The sequence below is a fragment of the Scomber scombrus genome, chromosome 21 (assembly GCF_963691925.1).
Source record: "Scomber scombrus chromosome 21, fScoSco1.1, whole genome shotgun sequence".
In the NCBI taxonomy this organism is placed as follows: domain Eukaryota; kingdom Metazoa; phylum Chordata; class Actinopteri; order Scombriformes; family Scombridae; genus Scomber; species Scomber scombrus.
This window is the reverse complement of record NC_084990.1, coordinates 4,137,613-4,156,422: the sequence shown is the minus strand read 5'-3', so window position 1 is coordinate 4,156,422 and position 18,810 is coordinate 4,137,613. Positions and strand designations below refer to the sequence as shown.

Below are 18,810 nucleotides of genomic sequence, written 5' to 3'. Positions count from 1 at the left end.
TCCTGGTAATTTAAATAAGCAATGACAGGAGCCCACTGGTTTAAGAAAGGTCAGTCTTTACATGTAGTTTTGCTTTTTCCATGATTAAACTATCATTAATCTGTCCTTCCATTGATGTATGGGTGGCATTAGTTTTAGCCAAAATAAAGTGTTTGTTTTTTCAAATCTTTTTTTTTGCCACCAACAGCAAGATGTTCAGCATTATTCTAACTTTTAACAGAAAGTTTGAACTAAGCCAAGTATATGATGGTCATCTCTGTTTGGAAGTTGGACAGAGAAACAGAGTTGCGCTTTAAAAGCTTCATCTTATGACAGCAGGGAACAGCTTCCCTGGCGTCCCTTAAGGAAAACGGACAACTGCCAACATTTTTTTTATGAATAACAGTAGTTCAGAAAATGTGTTCCTAGCAGACAGTCCAGATTTTCTCCGTGTGGTCCTCGGGGAGCCGGAGGAAGCTCAGAGTGGTACTCGTGTTTAATTTTTTCCTCAGCCCGGGCGCTGCTCAGCGGACACATCCTGGCTGTCATAGTGACTCCGGCAGGAAAGGGCCGGAGCGTTTTGGCTTTTTTTTGCATTCTGCTGTCAGCTTAAGCCGAGAGCTGAGGGAGTGAGATTTGGCCAAAGAAACGGCAGCTGTAAAATCATTCGGGTCCCCGGAGGGTGGTCTGTTAGGCCGTCACCTCCCTCCCCAACCATCTGGAGCCAACCTACAGTAGAGGAGAGCGGCGGGATAGGCACAAAAGGGAGGAGGGGGGGTGACTTGATGACTCAGCAGTTTTACTCTCCTTTCAAACAACACACGCAGGTGTTCGCAATCAGCAAAAGTTAGCCAGCAAGTACAGAAGAGATCAAAAAAAGCTGACTACTAAGTGTTTCTGTATTAAAGGCCAATATATTTTCCATCAAAACTTTCATCAGGACATTATGATTAGAAGAGTAGAAGAGCTTTTTTTTTATTATTTAATGTAAAGTGCCCCTCAAAAAGCACCTTTTTCAGTTGAGCTTCCACTTTCATCGGCACTAATTTAAAAGCACATTGATATTCATTATGGACCCAGCAGATGGAAAATGCCACATTTCCTTCTCCTTGTTATGTTCATTAGCAGTCTGTCAATTGATCCCGAGTGTTTGAATCTCACCCAGAAATATCTCATCATTTAGACGGATTCATTCTCGTCCTTTGTCAGCAGTACTTTAGAAGAAACACCTGCGTGGAGGGGAAAAGAAAAAAGAAAAAAAAAAAGACTTTGGTACTTTTCTATCAGGAAGTAATTGGAGTTGCCAATTTCCATGTTATTAATTTAAACTAATCTAATTCTCACTCAGGGGTTGGTGGTAAAATATTGTTTAAAACTTGAATTTAAATGGTCTTACTTTGCAGAAAGACATCTATATAAATTAGAGTTTTGATTTCCACTCATGCATTTCTTGTGCTCCAGTACATCGACGACGCGCTACCTGCCGAGTCTCCCTACCTGTACGGCCTTCATCCCAACGCAGAGATCGGCTTCCTCACTCAGACCTCGGAGAAGCTGTTCCGCACGGTGCTGGAGATGCAGCCCAGAGACGGAGGAGTTGGCGAGGGAGGAGGGACGACGCGGGAGGAGAAGGTAAAAAAAAAACCTGATACATGAAGTGGCAGATATTTATATTTTTATTAAAATCATCATGTATATCCAGCCATTGTCCATTTCCTAAATGATGGATATACAATATTTATTGTACACTGCGTGGTCAAAGGTGTAAAGTGTGTGGGTATCCAGATCTGATTATTAACCCTAACATACTGTTCATATTCTAAACCCTCACAGTATGTTCTGGGTCAGTTTTGACCCGGTCTAAGAATCCCCTCATAAAAAGTGTCTTTACCAAACTTTAAACCACAGATCAATAGTCGATCTGACTGATCAATAAATGTGATTAAACCTTGATTCATGTTTCAGAGAGCAGAGAGAGTGTATTTTTTATCTCATTTTGGGAGAAAAAACATCTTCTATCACACAATATCATGTCCTATTTTACCTAAGACATGAAAATATAACATAGTAATAATGATGTAAATGAATTTTATGTAAAGTGAAAATGACAATAACTTTATGGAAGTGTGGAGTTTATTGTATAACTATTAGAGCCATCAGTCTTCACTGCTACATCATTAAAAGAAATTCTCATAACTACTATCTTATTAAAACTATTAACTATTCATTTCACTAAAACACATGTCAATAGATACGGCTCAAGTTTGACCCAGAACAGCCTCAATGAATGTGTAGTACCTATACAAATGTATAACATTTTAGTATATTTTCATTTTTGTGCAATTTGGGCCACTTTAGGAAAAGTAAAATTGCAGGGTAAAAGACATTTGGGATGTTTTCACAGCTGTCACATTTCAAAATGGGTCAAATTTGACCTGAACAGTGTGTAAAGCTACGTTCAGACCAAACGCGATGAACGCGACAAATGCAAACAAATGAGAATCTGTCGCGCTATTGCTCGAGTTTCGACGCGTGACCATTTTGTGACCATAATGTAAAATTCGCGTCATTGCGCGTGTTGTGAGCCCGCCCATTTTCACTAGACAGGATTTTTAAATAGTGATAATTTTTACTAGATAACGCGAGCGATTTTCGCGGCATTGCGTCCATTGCGTCGCGTTATCGCGTCGCCCGGCGCAAATTCACGTCTAATCGCGCGACATCGCGTTTTGTGTGAATGTAGCTTAAGGGTTAAAATATCTCGTTTTCTAAACCAGATGTATTAGTCCACCTTTAAAACAGCCTCCACTCTCCACAATATCTTGAAACCTGGTTGCAGGAATTTGCTCCCATTCAGCCACAACAAGCATTAGCAGGTGTTGTAACAGAGAACAGCCCTGCATGGAAAAAAACAGTAACAGATATAAGTAACGTTTCAGTAATAGATCTGTGGGTTTGAAGGCTTATCGAACGCTGTAGTGTTTAAATATCCACTCTAGACATGTATTAAGATAAATCCTCTGCTTTGAAGAATAATGTGTGCAGAGGTGTAAAGAAGACTGAAATATCCTACTCAAGAAGTACTGTTACTGTTACTTGATTGAAATTGTACTCATGTAAAAGCTCTTGTTTAAAAAATGACTCAAGTAAAAGTAAAAAGTAGCCCAAAGTTGACCTTACACATGCATCCCATGCAATGAAGTGAGAAAGGAAGAGAGGTGTGTTACATGTTTAGATATTTGTCTGCCTCGTTGAGTGAAGAGGATACATGAAAAAAAGTCATTTATTTGCCACGTTGTAGGCGAGTGAATTAGTAGCACATCTGATTGGCCTGTTTTTTATGCAATGTATTTGATTGGTATCTGGTCCAATCTCACAGTATCCGATCATTTTAAAGCCCAAATAAATAATTTAATGTACAAATGTTATTAACTACTTTACTTTATTTAAACGCAGTAGTGTGCGGTGGTGTTTCAGTCAGGGCCAGCACCAAAATTCAACAAAAGGAAAGGAGCTGTGATGCGTTTATAGGACATAGGAGATTTGAGCTCCACAAAATATAACCATTCGTTTTCTGGATAAAGTTGCATACTGAACAAGTAACTGACTCCAGATACATTTCAGAATGACCTTTTAATTATGGAAAAAACAGTAAAAAAAAAACATTTTTGACATGGCTAGCAGTGCTAGCCTTGCTGCCCATGACTTCACACCACTGAGTAAACGTAAAATGACTGACTTTGAAAACTACAGTAATTTGTTACTTCCACTTTTAATTTGTGTCTAATTTGGCTTTTCCACCAAAAATGTCAATTATCTCGTTAAAGTCCTGAAAATCACATCTCTTCCTTCTCCCTCATTAAGAACTCCAAAATCTCTGAATATTTACATATTTTCATGTCAAAAGTTGAGCCATTGTATACAAGATGTCTCCTCCTTCACTGTAAAGTCCATTCTCAGAGTTTGAGCACTGTTTCCATATCACACTGTGTGAAAGGGACCACGATTGGCTCCGAGCTGGTTATGATATCATAAATCATGTTCAAGCTTCAGCAAATGAACGTGAAAACAATTTCTGCACATACATAACTCTGCACAGTGAAGCTCAGACATGCAACTGTAGGAAGAAGAAGAAAAGGGGATGGGGGGGGGCTTTATTAATACCAGGAGACAAGACTTCACTACTCTAGAAAGATGACAGTCAAGGTGGCATTTCTTTGAACTTTCATCACAATGAATGATAAAAATACAGTGAAGTTACAAAGTAATCCAGCCAGAATGTGCATTTGCTTGAATGTGATTGGCTAACGCAGCATTCAGACCACATTACACAAAAACAAGGATATATTTTTGTCCATATTGAATGTCATTTTTACTCACTACACAGGTCATCTGTACGAAGGCTTGATAAGATTTTTCTTATATTATGTTTAGATTCCACTTTTATTTTCTTCAGTGTTCCAGGATATAAATGATTAATCCTCCCTCCCCCCCCAATGACAACAAAAACAACAACAACAAATGATTGATTTTTTCTTGCATCATCAGTTTGGACATAACTTATTCATATCCTGCAGGAGATCTCAAAAACCCACTTTGTTGTCTCTGGGTACTGCATCACTATTCATTGGATTTGTTTGATTTTTTGCGACCATCCAAGACTTCAAGCGGATTTGCATTGTCATTCAAAGTTTTGAGTGCACAGTTTTTAAAGCCTTAACATCCATTTTCCCCTCTTTTCTTTTAAGATTAGAGAAAAACTCCTCTTATTCCACGTATTTGCTGTAGTATCATATATGATATCAGCTTGTTACGGCTCTTTATTGAAGCTATTTGATCTGTCCTGTTCTTTGTATGCGGATAGCTCAGTCGGCTCGATTCCATCATTGATGACCGAGAGTTTTAGGGCAAACACCCACATATGAACTCATTTCTACATATAAATGACTTTTCTTGTAGGAGTGAAGATTTGAGATGAAATCATGAAATTATATAATCTCATTGATGTCATTTTTTACTATAATTCTCATATATGATAAAACACACAACTATCACTATAATATAACACTCATATATCATCGCTGTCGGATGAAAACCTTGTATGTCCAAAACCATACATTTTCAGGAAAAAATTGATTCAATGGATCCAGTCGAGTTACAAGATTGAGACAAGCTCTTTTAATACTTTTCATTAGTTAAATATTTGTAAAATCCACAGACAGGATGAGCATAGCATTAATTTATGGGGAAAAATGGAGATACAAGGTGTCTGACAGGTAAAATAGATAAAATTGTCCTTAAAAGAGGATTGAACCAAATTAAAACTTTGACAGTCAAAGTTTATTATATTGAACAATGATATTATGACAGGAATTTCTCATCATATATCAACACTAATTTATGGGTTGTACTAGTTTTCAGTATAAAATGTATTTTCTTGAATTTAAACAACCAATCAAATTGAAATTCAAATAAATTGATCATTTATAGATCAGTTATAGATCAGTTCTATAAAATAGAGTGTAAATTCTATCATTATAAATTAGGTCTGTCACGATAACTACTCTTGTTGGACGATATATTGTCTCAGAAATAATCGCGATAAATGATATAATTGTCATTTGAAGATCATTTTATACCACTGATATAATGATAATATAATAGCATAATAATGCAATGGTGATGGGATTGGAGAGTGGGCTCTACACTTGTGTAAAAACACAGACTGTCATTATGGTTGGGGACAGAGTTATTTACCTTTAATTCTTCTACAGTCTCCATTCAGGACGTACACAGTGAGGAATGGAGGACACTACTAGCTTAGTCAATGTGACATGAATAGCCTCTTAGCTGCTAATGTGAAGTGTGGAAATAATGAGGTCAAAAAAATTATCAAGTTCATGTCCCTGTAGACATGATGATGTCAATGATTAGTCTATAACATTATTATTGTGACAGACCTGTTATAAAAAATACTTGGCCATGTGATTAAATCTGCTTAAATATGACCACAACATCATGCACTCACAATAACTATGACAACAAGAGCAATGTGGAAACTGGAAACATTTTGTAACATAATGTAGAACATGATTACTCATGTATCAGTACAGATAAAATTAGATTTATGTCCATGAATCTATTGCTCCAGTGCATGCTGGGAGGCTCCCCTACTTACTCAGTTAATCATGAATGAGGAAGTCTCTACTGATGTTTATTTGAAAATGAGAGCACATTGTTATTCAAGACAAATCAATCTACTGTAACCATGTTTAAAGCATCTAATTAGCTAGATTCAATTAACAGGATCCTTTAAACCTGATAACAGCATGTTAACCTGTATTAGTTAGAATAGAGACTTTGATATATTTCTTTTGGATAAGAAGTGACTAAATGTCTGTAAATATTACAATCAAATGTGTGCATGGAAGCAGAGTTAAAGCTACTGACCTGTGCCTGTATGATATATGAGTCAGACACCCAAACCCAACCCATTCATGTTTTATTGTGGCTGCACTGTGTCCAATACAACATGTCACATTTCCACAAAATTCAGTCTGACATATTTGTTATTTTTTATCATTTTTGAAAAGGCTTTCACTAGAATTTAAAATCCAGTGGTGTTGATTAGAAAGATATTTGTCTACAGGAGGCATGAGTGACCCAGCCGCAGATCAGCCAGGTGTCAGGAGATAGAAGAGTAGTGTTTGAACTCGAGTTGCGATCCCGACAGAAGACATCCCCAGCAAATATGTAAACCACGGCCTTTCACCAAGTCGACAGACGTACTAAATTCTGAGAAAGAGCAGCGAATCTTAAATGTGTGATGACAACAGGTGACATTTTCTGTCGCTGCTGCACACTGAATTGGAAATAAATTGCAGACCAGCTGTTTGGGGCCTCTGACAGCACCCAGGGTGATTTTTTTTTTTCAACAGGGATGGCATTTTCTGCTTCTGCACTGAAATAAAGCTTATTTGAGTGTAAAAAGCTTCAAACATATATTCTGTCAGAGAGTGTGTGCATGGTCGCACACTCGCTCAATGGAACAAATGTCACTTTTTTTAATACTATAAATAAGGGTCTTGCTTGTCTTGAGTATTAGTTTGGTTAAAACGTTGGTTATGCTTACCGTAGCTTGAAAACAAGCAGCGTAAAGACAACAAAAAGATTTCTTTACAATCATTTTGTTGTGAGAAAGAAAGAATGTGTTTATTTTTCTGCTAGTGAACAATGAGATGAGTCTTAAGCATGAATTAAGACACTATTCATCCAGGATAATTGCTTTTTGTTCAGTCCAAAACTCTGTCAATCAGAAGAGAGAGTTGCAATTTTGGTAATATTTGCTCTGGTTGTGATACAGCAAAATTAACTTTTTCTTTCACCAAGTTCAGAAATCTTGGGATGATGATTTATGAAGGCTCAGAAAAGAAGGGTTCATCTATAAATCTGAACCAGAACCTTGGACTTCGAGCACTGATGATGAATTCACTATAAAGAAATCTTATATAAAAAGACAAAGATATGATATTCACAGTCAGAGAAGATCATATTAAACATTAATATGGAGAATATTAGAGCAAAGCCATCATTACTAACAAAGAAAAAGACCAGCGGTGACCTCAGACTCAGATAAAAAGTAGAGATTAAAGGACCAGTCTGAAGGATTAAGTGGCATTTAGTGGTGAGATTGCATATAACAACCAATTGAATATCTCTCCCCTCCCCTTCCAAGTGTACTGGAGAACCTACTGTGGTTGCAAAAGATGCAAAAAACATGAAAAATGTCAACGGTCCTCTCTAGAGCCAATGTTTTTTTTGTCTGTTCTGGGCTGCTGCACAAATATGGCAGTACAACATAGTGGTCTTTAGGAAGAAGACCCGCTCCCTATGTAGATATAAAGGCTCATTCTAAGCTAACGAAAACACTACATTTCTTATTTTCAGGTGATTATACACTAATTCAAGTCTGTTCCACTAGATGGCACTAAATGCTACACACTGTACCTTTAACTCAAGTCCACTGAACTCTGCTTGTGTAGAATGAGTATTTTAAATGTTCTATGTATTACGGCTCTTTATTGAAGCTATTTGATCTGTCCTGTTCTTTGTATGCGGATAGCTCAGTCGGCTCGATTCCATCATTGATGACCGAGAGTTACAGACTGTGAGGGAGGAAATTGGAGAAAACTCTGTTGCAGCCTGGACTCTGGTTAAAGATAATAGTTTGACATTTGGGGAAACACACTCTCTTCATTTCTCGCCAAGAGTTTCAGTAGATGAGAAAATTGTTACCACTGTCTGACTGGAAGAAGTGGAAACAGACTTTGACCAAGAGCTTTAAAAAAAAAAAATCCACCTACCAACCGCTGGTTGCCTGGCAACCACATGATGAAAAAAAGACTCCAGGTCAGACTGCTCCTGGACATGAGAAAGTCCAGCAAATAACCCTTCATAAAAACCACAGCTTATCATTAAAAAACAGAAGTTGGAGAAAGGAATGCATATTAAAGGTTGTCACACGCCCACACAGTACACATCACAGCAACCATAAGTCTTCAAATCTTATTATTTCCAAATTGACCAACAGTACATTGATTAGAGGCCCTGAATTTAAAGATTGAGACTTTATGACTTCTTAAAAAATAATTGACATAGTATTTCTGGGGAGAATTTAAGGCTTTCTGAATGGGAGTCAATTGGAGCATGTAGCAGCTGGCAATGGTCCTTGAAGGTACTTCCACACTGGCTTCAGCCTCAAGCTGTCTGAAGGTGTAAGTTTCCATGGTAACTTAGATCAAACTTATTTAAACCTCCTTTGATAAAACAGACTTTCCTAAAAAAAAAAAGTGCCTTATTCACTGCCTGGAGTAACTGCTATTCTTGCCTCATGAAACATCCATCTAACATCAAACATATTATAGCTGCAGCATGTTGTGTGTAAGTGTGTTTCTGTTCCTCGATGTATTATGATGTGTGACCTTTCTGGCTTCCCCGTCTTAACTGACGACAGCCATGCAGAGTTTACCAAACACGGTCCCCGCTTTGTATTCAGCGAGCTCAGTAGCTGCCAAGCTCCGATCAGATATCTGAACTGAAAAATCCATAGATATGATGACCTCATATCCTTTGTTCGGCACCTAATCCACTGATAGATCGCTAATGCCGGTTGCCTTGGGAAAATGTTGACACAGACATTAGCTTTCATCACTTACCCACCAAAATATGATGTGAGCATTGATTTTCTGGAGGGATTAGACTGTTATTGAAAACAAAGAGCTGCCGTTGCAAAAATATATCTTCATGAATATTTATGGAACTGTCTATTTAAAACTGTAACAGTTTCTCAGGCTGTCAACATAGGCACTACTGAGTTTATTTGACAATAACCTCAATATCTCAGAAGTCTTTAATTTCAAGGTGTGTTCTTTCGCCCCTTTAGTTTTTTCTTGTCCTGAGTATCTTTAATAGAAACAGTACTGTAGGATGATGTAAAAAAGTAGATCCACACAGAGCAAATAATAATTTTCACTGTCAAATCATATTTAAGGTGCGTGCGGTGCTGGAGGAGATCATGGAGAGACTCCCGGAGGAGTTTAACATGGCCGAGCTGCTGGGGAAGGCGGAGGAGAGGACTCCCTACCAGGTGGTGGCGCTGCAGGAGTGCGAGCGCATGAACCTGCTCACCCAGGAGATCAGACGCTCCCTGCGTGAGCTCAGCCTGGGCCTCAAGGTGAGAAGACTGTGATGCTGGAAGAAGAGGTGCTGAGCATGATAATTATGCTCCTCACTTGTATCTTTTTCTACTGAGCATTTTCTAAGTTAAAAAGCCAATAATTGCTCTGGCAGCCAATCAGTTCACCTCATCTTAACATGCTTCCATAGATAAAATAATGAATTCATTCTTTATTGGTTTCGATGACTTAATAAAGTTTTTAAAGGCTACAAATGTCGTTTACAGAAGATTTAACAGCCACTATAGCATAGTCTCACGAGACCAGATAATCAGATCTCCACCCTCTGAAGTCTGGGGATTTCTAAATGCAACGTGATTGCATGAATGGCTGCTAGCAAACCTACCTTACATTTTGTCAAGGAAAAACCTTACTGTAAATGATGCTGTGCCCCAATTCTTCTCTATATGAAGTGTATGTCTCCACCCCATAGGGCTGGGTATCATTTAAAAAATGACGATACCAGTGCCCTTAAAGTGATACTGATACCAATTGATTCACATTTTTACACATTTTGTGCACTTGCCATTCCAAGTCCATACAAGTAGTCATATTTTCTAGCTCTGGGTGCCAAAAGGATCAATTGCAGGTATTGTTTAAAGGGATATGTTTGGATACCACTTGGTATCATTTTATTTCAGTTGATATCTTAAAAGTATCGAGTACCTACACCCAGCCTTACTGCTCCAATATGAAGAACGGCCCTAAAGACTTTAGATTGCTTCTGTAATGCTCTAACTCTAATTGTATTCCAACCAATTTTACCAACAGAACCTGGAAGATTGTCCTCAGTCTCTATGAGTGAGGTGTTTAGAGACTGCCCTGTGAGTCTACTGTAGCATGAATTAATGGTATTATTGGCCAGTTAGGGGCAGCAAAACAAGCTGTCAACACAACATTGACATTAGGTGTTAGCAAAGTTGCCTATTTACGCATCCAGCAACGTTAGCATTCATGTGTGTTCATCTGAGTTGTGTTTCTGGATGCTTAACATATGTAAGTTCAGCATTCACTCGACTTTTAGCTCTTTGAAAAATATCTGCCTTTTTAACTGCTAAATGCTCCACTATGTTCTTTAGCTAATCACTAACTTAGGTTAGTGTGCAGTGGATTTATTACAACTTTTTCACTGAATACAACTACCTGCTGCTGCTTGAAACAAGGCTGATGAGAGCAGTGAGACTAAATAAAAACAGTAAAGTTTTGACCCTATTCACATTACCCATATTCAACAGCTTTTGTTTTAAAAAATATAGTGCAACTTTAATATTTGCCCTGTTATGTGACAAAACACCATATAAAACAAACGTCTAACTCAAGGCATAGTTTCATTCACCTACACTTCATTTGACTTATGCTGTAATACTTGTAACCAACTGTTTTAACTCCATTGTTCAGCTGTAAAAAGAGCAGAGACACATTACTTACATCATCAGAATAGATATGCAGTCTTATTAGCCATTATGCCTCCAAGGCTAAATTACCATCTAGGCATAGTGGCCAATTGACCCTGACCCCAAGGGTCCCACGGTCATAACATGTCACTTGGTTTTGGTTATTTGATTAGTTGCAAATGACTTGCAGAGGAGCACTATGTCAAAATATATTACGCTCACACAGGTCACACAAGTCAAAAATTGCTTATTGAGCACTGTTATTTCAGACTATCTCTCCTATTGCTGAGGACTCCCCGGAAGCATCTTAACGACCCCTTTGTGCGTCCACAATTTCCCATCGGGCCCAGCAGACACCGAGCATCAGCATAACACCATTCAATGTAAAACAAATGTACTCTGAGTAAACCGTCCCTCTAAATCCACCACAAAACCCTCAATTATCCTCAACACGTATGATTCACACTACGCTGGCTCAGCTGCCGTCGACACCGACAGGCTGCATTACTATTCCTGCATAACTAAAACCTTTCTCTCTATTGTTTGTCAGGAGCCCGGTCTTTAAGAATGACTCAGAGATCTTGGCTTAAAGAGGGAGCAGAAAAGGAATGAGACATCTGTGTGTATGCGTGTGTGTCAAGCCTGACTGAATCGTGTGTTAACAACAAAACAAAAAGAGAAAAAGGAAAAAAAGGAGGTAAAAAAAATGTGTAAAAGCGTTTGTCAGGAGTTATGAGGCTTCGATCTCCCGACACTACAAGCCTCAATAAATCGGCTCAGTGATTTAAAAGCCATGTCGACTATTGTACCAGCAAATGGAATCATATTTCGTCTTTATAGTGGAATAAATAGCAACTGTGAGAATGTTAGCCTTGCAGCTTCATAGTGCAACTGTGATGTCAAGTGTACCGCGGCTCAACTGACGGATCGGGATGGTTTTTTTGGCGAAAGGGATTCAACGGTGAAGGAACGCTCCGATGTAGATAAATCTACAGAACCTTATCACCCTCATAAAGAATTGTTATGACTGTCACATATGGGTATCTATACATCAGCTACAGTATCAGTTGGTGAAGGACACCACTGTTTTCACTCTGTGTGCTGTCTCATTACTTTTCATTGCCATCTTCTCTATCTTCCAGCATATTTCCTTATCTGACGCTCTTATTGTCTCCAGGTTTATGTATGCATCAGTAGTTTCTGAAAGGGGGGGCTTGGTAGCAGTCAGCACCTCGCGCGGCTGGAAGGTGTCACCTCCGATGTTCGGCGGTCGAGACAAACAGGAAGCGACACGCCGAAGTCTGGGTTCCTTCCTGTAATGAGGATTCACAAACTAGCAAAGGACTTCAATGTACAAAAGAGGATGACAACATTGAGAACAGTCCTCCTAATTAAAATAAATCATATTCAGCTGATCAGAAAGAGGATGAAAGCCAAATTGTATAACAGATTGTTCTAATATCTGCACGCCGCCTGTTCATTCAAGTAAACACTGGAGAAGTCAAATCAAAGCAACAGAAGTAAAACTGATCTAAAACTGCAGTTTTCCTGCTATAGCATAAAGATCTGATTTTTAAAGCAGATCTTTTTTTTAGAGGCTATAATTGATTTTTTATTTTTCCATCATAAAAATCAATCAGATGACAGTGTGTAAATGTGAGAAGCTTCATTTGTATATACAGACACTCGCCAGCTTTACTGAGCTTTATGGTGAGTTTCAGTTCACTGTTTAACTGCAACTTTGGTTCACCTTCAGCTCTGAAAAAAAGCTGTAAAAAGTCACTGTAGCCTACACTACCTGCCTCAAGCCAAACAGACACAGTTAGCTATAGACTAGCTGATGAACATAGTGGAGAATTTAGCAGCTAAAGAGATAAAGATATTCCCCTTAGCAGGTGGTGGAGAGCAAAAACAAAGATGTTAAAAGAGAGTGAATGCTAGATAGCTGGTTAGCTAGTCAGCTGTGCTACAGTTAGCCGTTTGCTGCTAACTGTTATGGCTCTTCTTTATTATCACCGCTAACAAAATACTGTCCATCTTGTCTTGCAAGCTACAGTTAGCATAACAAGTGTGTTCACATCGTGTCTTTACCTGTTGTGGAATGCACTGGCCATTCAAATGCTTAGAAGCTAAAGCTAAGCTAATTTATTGTTAACAAGGAAAGAAAAACAAATCACTTTTTGACTTTGACTTCAAATGTTAAATGTTCCTATTTTTCTGTGACTTCCACCCTTCAGGGAGAGTTAACTATGACCAGTGACATGGAGAACCTTCAGAATGCTATCTACCTGGACCTGGTCCCAGACAGTTGGACCAAGCGGGCTTACCCCTCCATGTCTGGCCTGGCCCTGTGGTTCACAGACCTGCTGGCCAGGATCAAGGAGCTGGAAGCCTGGTCAACTGACTTTGTCCTGCCCTCTGCGGTGTGGCTGGCTGGCTTCTTCAACCCACAGTCCTTCCTCACAGCCATCATGCAGGCCATGGCTCGAAGGTACAGCACAGTAGAGGCGCAGCACCTAGTCTGATTAAAGCTACTTAGCATGATACAGTAAATCTTATTGTGTTTGGACAATAGGAACGAGTGGCCTCTGGACAGCATGGGTCTGCAGTGTGATGTCACCAAGAAGAACCGTGAAGACTTCAGCTCCCCGCCACGTGAAGGAGCTTATGTACACGGGCTGTATATGGAGGGAGCACGCTGGGACACGCAGGTAAATTAATTATTCATTCACTTCTATTTTCAGCTGATTGTCACAGAGTTGGCAAATTTCTAATTACCATATTATGACACAGTTTAGATAGAAAATAAACAAAAAACAGGAGTTACTTTGATTCACAAGCACCTTATATACCATAATATCCCTCTCCTCACTTACCTCTGATAATGGATGACAGACTCACACATGAACATAAGGTGAGCTTACCCTCGAAACGCACCTTTTAAACCGAGTTGAGTAAAGAAACTTCCGATTTTTCCTCCCCCTCTACAGGGACTCCACGTCCCCTTTGCGGTTTATTTTTCTGCTTTGCATCTTGTGTTGAGCTCTCGGAGCGCAGCGCATTACTCAGCTTCCCAGGGCCCTATCTATCTACATACATCCAGCTACTGTATAACGCTGCCCAGCTTTCAAGGAGCATCCCTGTAGACTTCTTAATTAGGGAATGTGCAGAGTGTGCAGTTGAACACTTATTTCGCCCTTAAGAGGAGCGGTTCCCTTTTTTTTTTCTTCATTAAAGTGGGGAGACGCAGGCAAATAGACAGGCGGACAGACGGGCCGGGTAGCTTCTTCCTCACCCTCCTCCTCCTCATCACGTCCTCAAGGCCAGTCCTGTGCCAGCAGAGTGTGAACAGGAGAGTAAAGCAGCACCACATCTGGACACAGCTGTACGCAGCAATAAAAGTCAAAGATTTAAACCTACTCATCTATATTAATGAACCTCGCTTCTTCTTCAGAGACTGCTAGATACTGAGTGTGATAAACATCTTGTGGGGAAGGGTGTGTGTTCATGTCTTCATGTGATGGACACCTCTTAATGGTGATGAATACTCCAGCTTTGTGCCAAACTAATCCATTTTTTCCCCCTCAATATGTTGTGGGATTAAACAATAAAACTATCTCTCTGTTCTGCTGGTAACAGTGAATACACACAGCGTCATAAAACTAATTTATCATGAATCTCAATGAGCCCACACGGCCCGTTTTTAAAATCCCCATCATTTGTATTTACTACCTGGACACACAGTTATTGGTATTTAACACTTTTAAAAAGTTTTACAGCAGACGCAATTAGAGCGTCGTCCTCCGAGCTCTCCCAAAGTCGTCAGGATTTACATTCGTTACTGAAAGTCACAGTGGAAACTTTGTGTTTGTCAGGCGCCGCTAAGTGTTGGAGGATTAATTAATGAGACAGACCACTCAGTTTCAGTGTGTTTATACAGTGTGTATTCTAAGGCAGAGCAGCTTGACTTCAGCTCAAACTCTGCCGACTTTCACCACTTTTCAAGGGTAGCACAATGTCAGCTTCTCTCTGCAAGTCTAACATCGCTTGTGCCAGCAGAGATTAGTCAAACATGTCTTTTTTTCTCTCTCTCTCTCTCTCTCTCTCTCTGTCTCTCTCTCTCTCTCTCTCTCTCTCTCTCTCTCTCTCTCTCTCTCTCTCTCTCTCTCTCTCTCTCTCTCTCTTGAAAACGAACATTCTTAAATGCAGCCTCAATGGCAAGTACAAGTAATGGACGAGCGCCTCGCACTAATTTATTACTTCCTTCAGTTCAGTGAAATGTTTCTGTCTGTGCTTGACTGGCTCGTCACCCCCACCACCCCTCCCCATATACACACACCCGCCCCGCCCCCCCCTTTCCTCCCTCCCCTGCACCGTACTTTCTTCCTCTACTAGACCGGCTTGATTGTAGACGCCCGGCTGAAAGAGCTCACCCCGACCATGCCGGTCATCTTCATCAGGGCCATCCCTGTGGACAAACAGGAAAGCAGGAATGTTTACCAGTGTCCCGTCTACAAGACCTGCCAGAGGGGACCCACCTACGTGTGGACCTTCAACCTGAAGACCAAAGAAAACCCTTCCAAGTGGACCTTAGCTGGAGTTGCTTTGCTTCTGCAGATTTAGCAGATGTTTAGAGGCTGGTGGTGTTAACAGGGTTGGATCCCATGTGGACCAAATATTTTAAAGTGAGACTTTGTAACTTTTGAACTGCATATCCTTCTACGAATGAAAAGTTGAATTCACGAGCAATAAAAGACACACAAAGACAGCTACAATATTTTGGTTAAAATTTGGTCCTAGACGCTGCCCTTAAAACACCTCATAATTATGTCTATTTGTGACACACATGACTGGATCTAGCATACAGGTAATCTGGGCAAGTGCCCAGGGACCCTGGAGCATAAAGGGGCCCTCAGTGATTTTTTTGTTGGGCTCTACAGAAGTAAGACACAAGGCTTCACCCATTCTCTTGATGTTGATAATTATGATCACTGTTTGAAACTTAGTATGTCCAAAAAAAAAAAAGTGAGTTAAATGTTAGTTACAAGGTTTCCACCCGACAGCAGCGTTATCCAGTCACAATAAAATAATAGTTCTTAAGGAAACATGAGCTTCAGTGTCCAGGGGCCCCTGGGGGTATTAATGCAGCCTTGGTGACGCAACTTTAATTTGCTGCTGCTTTGGTGATTTTATCAACAGGATCAAACTAAATACTTGCTTCAGTTGTGCTGCGACAGCAGATTAATGCCTAAAATATGAATCATTTATTTCAATTAAACACTCTACAAACAAAATAATGTTTAAAGTAGTATAAAGCAGGAGAGCCAGTAAATCAGTCTGCATTGATCTGTAAATGAATGGGAGTGATTCTTACAGTATCTACTGTAAACAGCTGCTTTATACTGTATGAAAATCTCCTTCAGTTCATTCTGAAGTCAACAGGACTGATATGTTGATTAATCTGCAGCCTCTGAGAAGTACCAGTGTTTACCTTCATTAACTCACCTGCAAACACCACCAGGCTGCTACAGTATAACCACACACACCTCAACACACACCTCCACACACACACACCACACTGGTTGGTTGTTATTATTCAGCTTTCTAGCACCTCATCTGCTTCTTTTTTCCAATTTATCAAAAGTAGCGTCCCATGTCTTACCCTTGAAACACACTGCAGTACGAACACTGCTGTGTAACATTAATTAGTCGACTATGTGACCGTGTACAAGGTGAGAAACATTAGGATTATTGCAGAAATTGCATCGGCCCGATACAATCATATGAACAGCTTTCTTTCTTTTCTTCTTTTTTTTTTTTTTTTTTTTTACTTCTGCTGTTAATAAAGTTGAGACTGATAGGACTCCATGACTCTTCTGTACTTGTGCTACTGACTGAACTCAGCAACCAAACTATGAACCATAAAGATTAGATCAATTAGTCTCATAACAGCTACGAGACACAATGTTCACACACAGAGAAACAGTCATTGTGTTGCTCTCATCATTAACTGTGCTGTGACTCTGATGTTAGAATGAATTTAATGAATAGTTATGAAAGAGGACATGCAAAGTGGACAATTTAACACACAAATTATCACATAAACAGGGAAAATGTGTGTTTCTCTCATTAATGCACTTTTCCTCTTGATCTTGCTTCTTTTCTACTTTTCATTTGCTTCTCATGTTTTCTGCCTGTTCCCTCACTCTTTCTCTTTCTTTTTAGACTAGTCAGGATGCCAACAATGTGTCAATCTTGTTCCATACATACAAATGTCAACATATAAGAAGATAATCCAACACATAATACACAGACATGTATGATAGAAACAAAAAACAGCTACAAACAAAAACAGAAACATGTATAATGATAATGTTTTTAATAATAATGTACAAAAAATCTCTACACATAGATAGGATGTCATCAGGCCTGTAGCAGTCATACTACTAATATGGCTAGATTTAAAAAAAAAAAAAAAAAAAAAGAGGCGTCTCTATATTCTTAAAATCCTCATTTGAATCTCGAAGTGTGAAAGTATCCAGTGAGAAGATCCAAAATAATATGGAACGGGACTGACATGTCATGTGACCTGAGCCTTGATCTATTTAAGATACATTTAGCTTTAGTCTGAAGAAGAGCAGCGTGTTCCAAACATCATCCTCCTCATTTCCCGTTAAACTACATCTGCATTCCAGACAATACAGGGACATGTAGTGAAATTCAGTTTTCAATTATACAGAGCACAGCTTCTTGTAATATTCTATATCTGTGAGTTTTTAAGGTGTTATAAATATCACAATAAATTGAACTAACAGATGATTTCACACATTTGCCACATCACCTACACTGTGTCCGTGTTTTTTCTCAACACATTCTTAATTGATCGTTTAAAGTGTATATTTTTCTAAGTGTACAAGTCGTTTCCACCTTTTCACAAACTTCTTGAATAAAGATGTTTTATCTAGTCACTCCAGGCTGTGCATTCGGTTTTATTTTCACACACTCTTCCATATATCCCATTTTTAGTGGCAGCGTGCAGTCATTCCCCTATCTCCCGTTTCCAGTCTCCCAGGCCTGCCTCTTCTCTTCCAAGTCTTTAGACCAGCTCTCTCTCTCTCTCTCTCTCTCTCTCTCCCTCTCTCCTCCTCTTCCTCCCCCACTTCATTCCTTCCCTCCTCCTTCATTTGAGATAAAAAAAAAAAACCCTTCCAAAGCATAAAAAGTGTGTGGAGTCACACAGATATATCCCTCAACAGCATGTACAGTAGATACACACACACACACACACACACACGAACACTCTACAGTATAACCCAGAAAAAAAAAAATCTCTCCCTCCCATTTTCTCCTTGTTCTCTTGATGTCTCGGCCCAGGTTCCCCGGCGTCTCCTTTATCTGGTTATTGGAGAGTCTTAACAATGCGCTCAGAGACAGAGGGGTGTGAGGAGGAGGAGGAGCGGATGAGGGGAAGTAGGAGGAGGAAAAGCAATGATGCCAGGGTGAGGCACTTTATGTAGAACTCCTAAATGACACCTTCAGGTAGCATTATGAGAATAGAGCGTGTCTGTGTACATGTGCACCAGTGGAAGTGGGTTTGCGTTTGATAACAGTGGGAGATTCTTTTCATTTTTTAAAGCTATATTTCAACAATGATTTTGGGTCTGTCACAAATGGATGGAATCAAAACATGTGCAGCTGCTGCA

The 18,810-nt window shown here is 39.5% G+C and overlaps 1 protein-coding gene across 1 annotated transcript in view; it reads left to right on the top strand.

Annotated features, from left to right (window-relative positions):
- Nucleotides 1-15,730, top strand: part of dnah9 (dynein, axonemal, heavy chain 9) — a 160,630-nt gene extending 144,900 nt beyond the window's left edge. The window contains exons 75-79 of the mRNA XM_062443156.1: nucleotides 1,441-1,611; nucleotides 9,530-9,712; nucleotides 13,345-13,598; nucleotides 13,683-13,818; nucleotides 15,503-15,730. Coding sequence (XP_062299140.1) covers nucleotides 1,441-1,611; nucleotides 9,530-9,712; nucleotides 13,345-13,598; nucleotides 13,683-13,818; nucleotides 15,503-15,730 — 972 coding nt within the window. The remainder of the gene's footprint in view (nucleotides 1-1,440; nucleotides 1,612-9,529; nucleotides 9,713-13,344; nucleotides 13,599-13,682; nucleotides 13,819-15,502) is intronic.
- The last annotated feature ends 3,080 nt before the right edge of the window (nucleotides 15,731-18,810 follow it).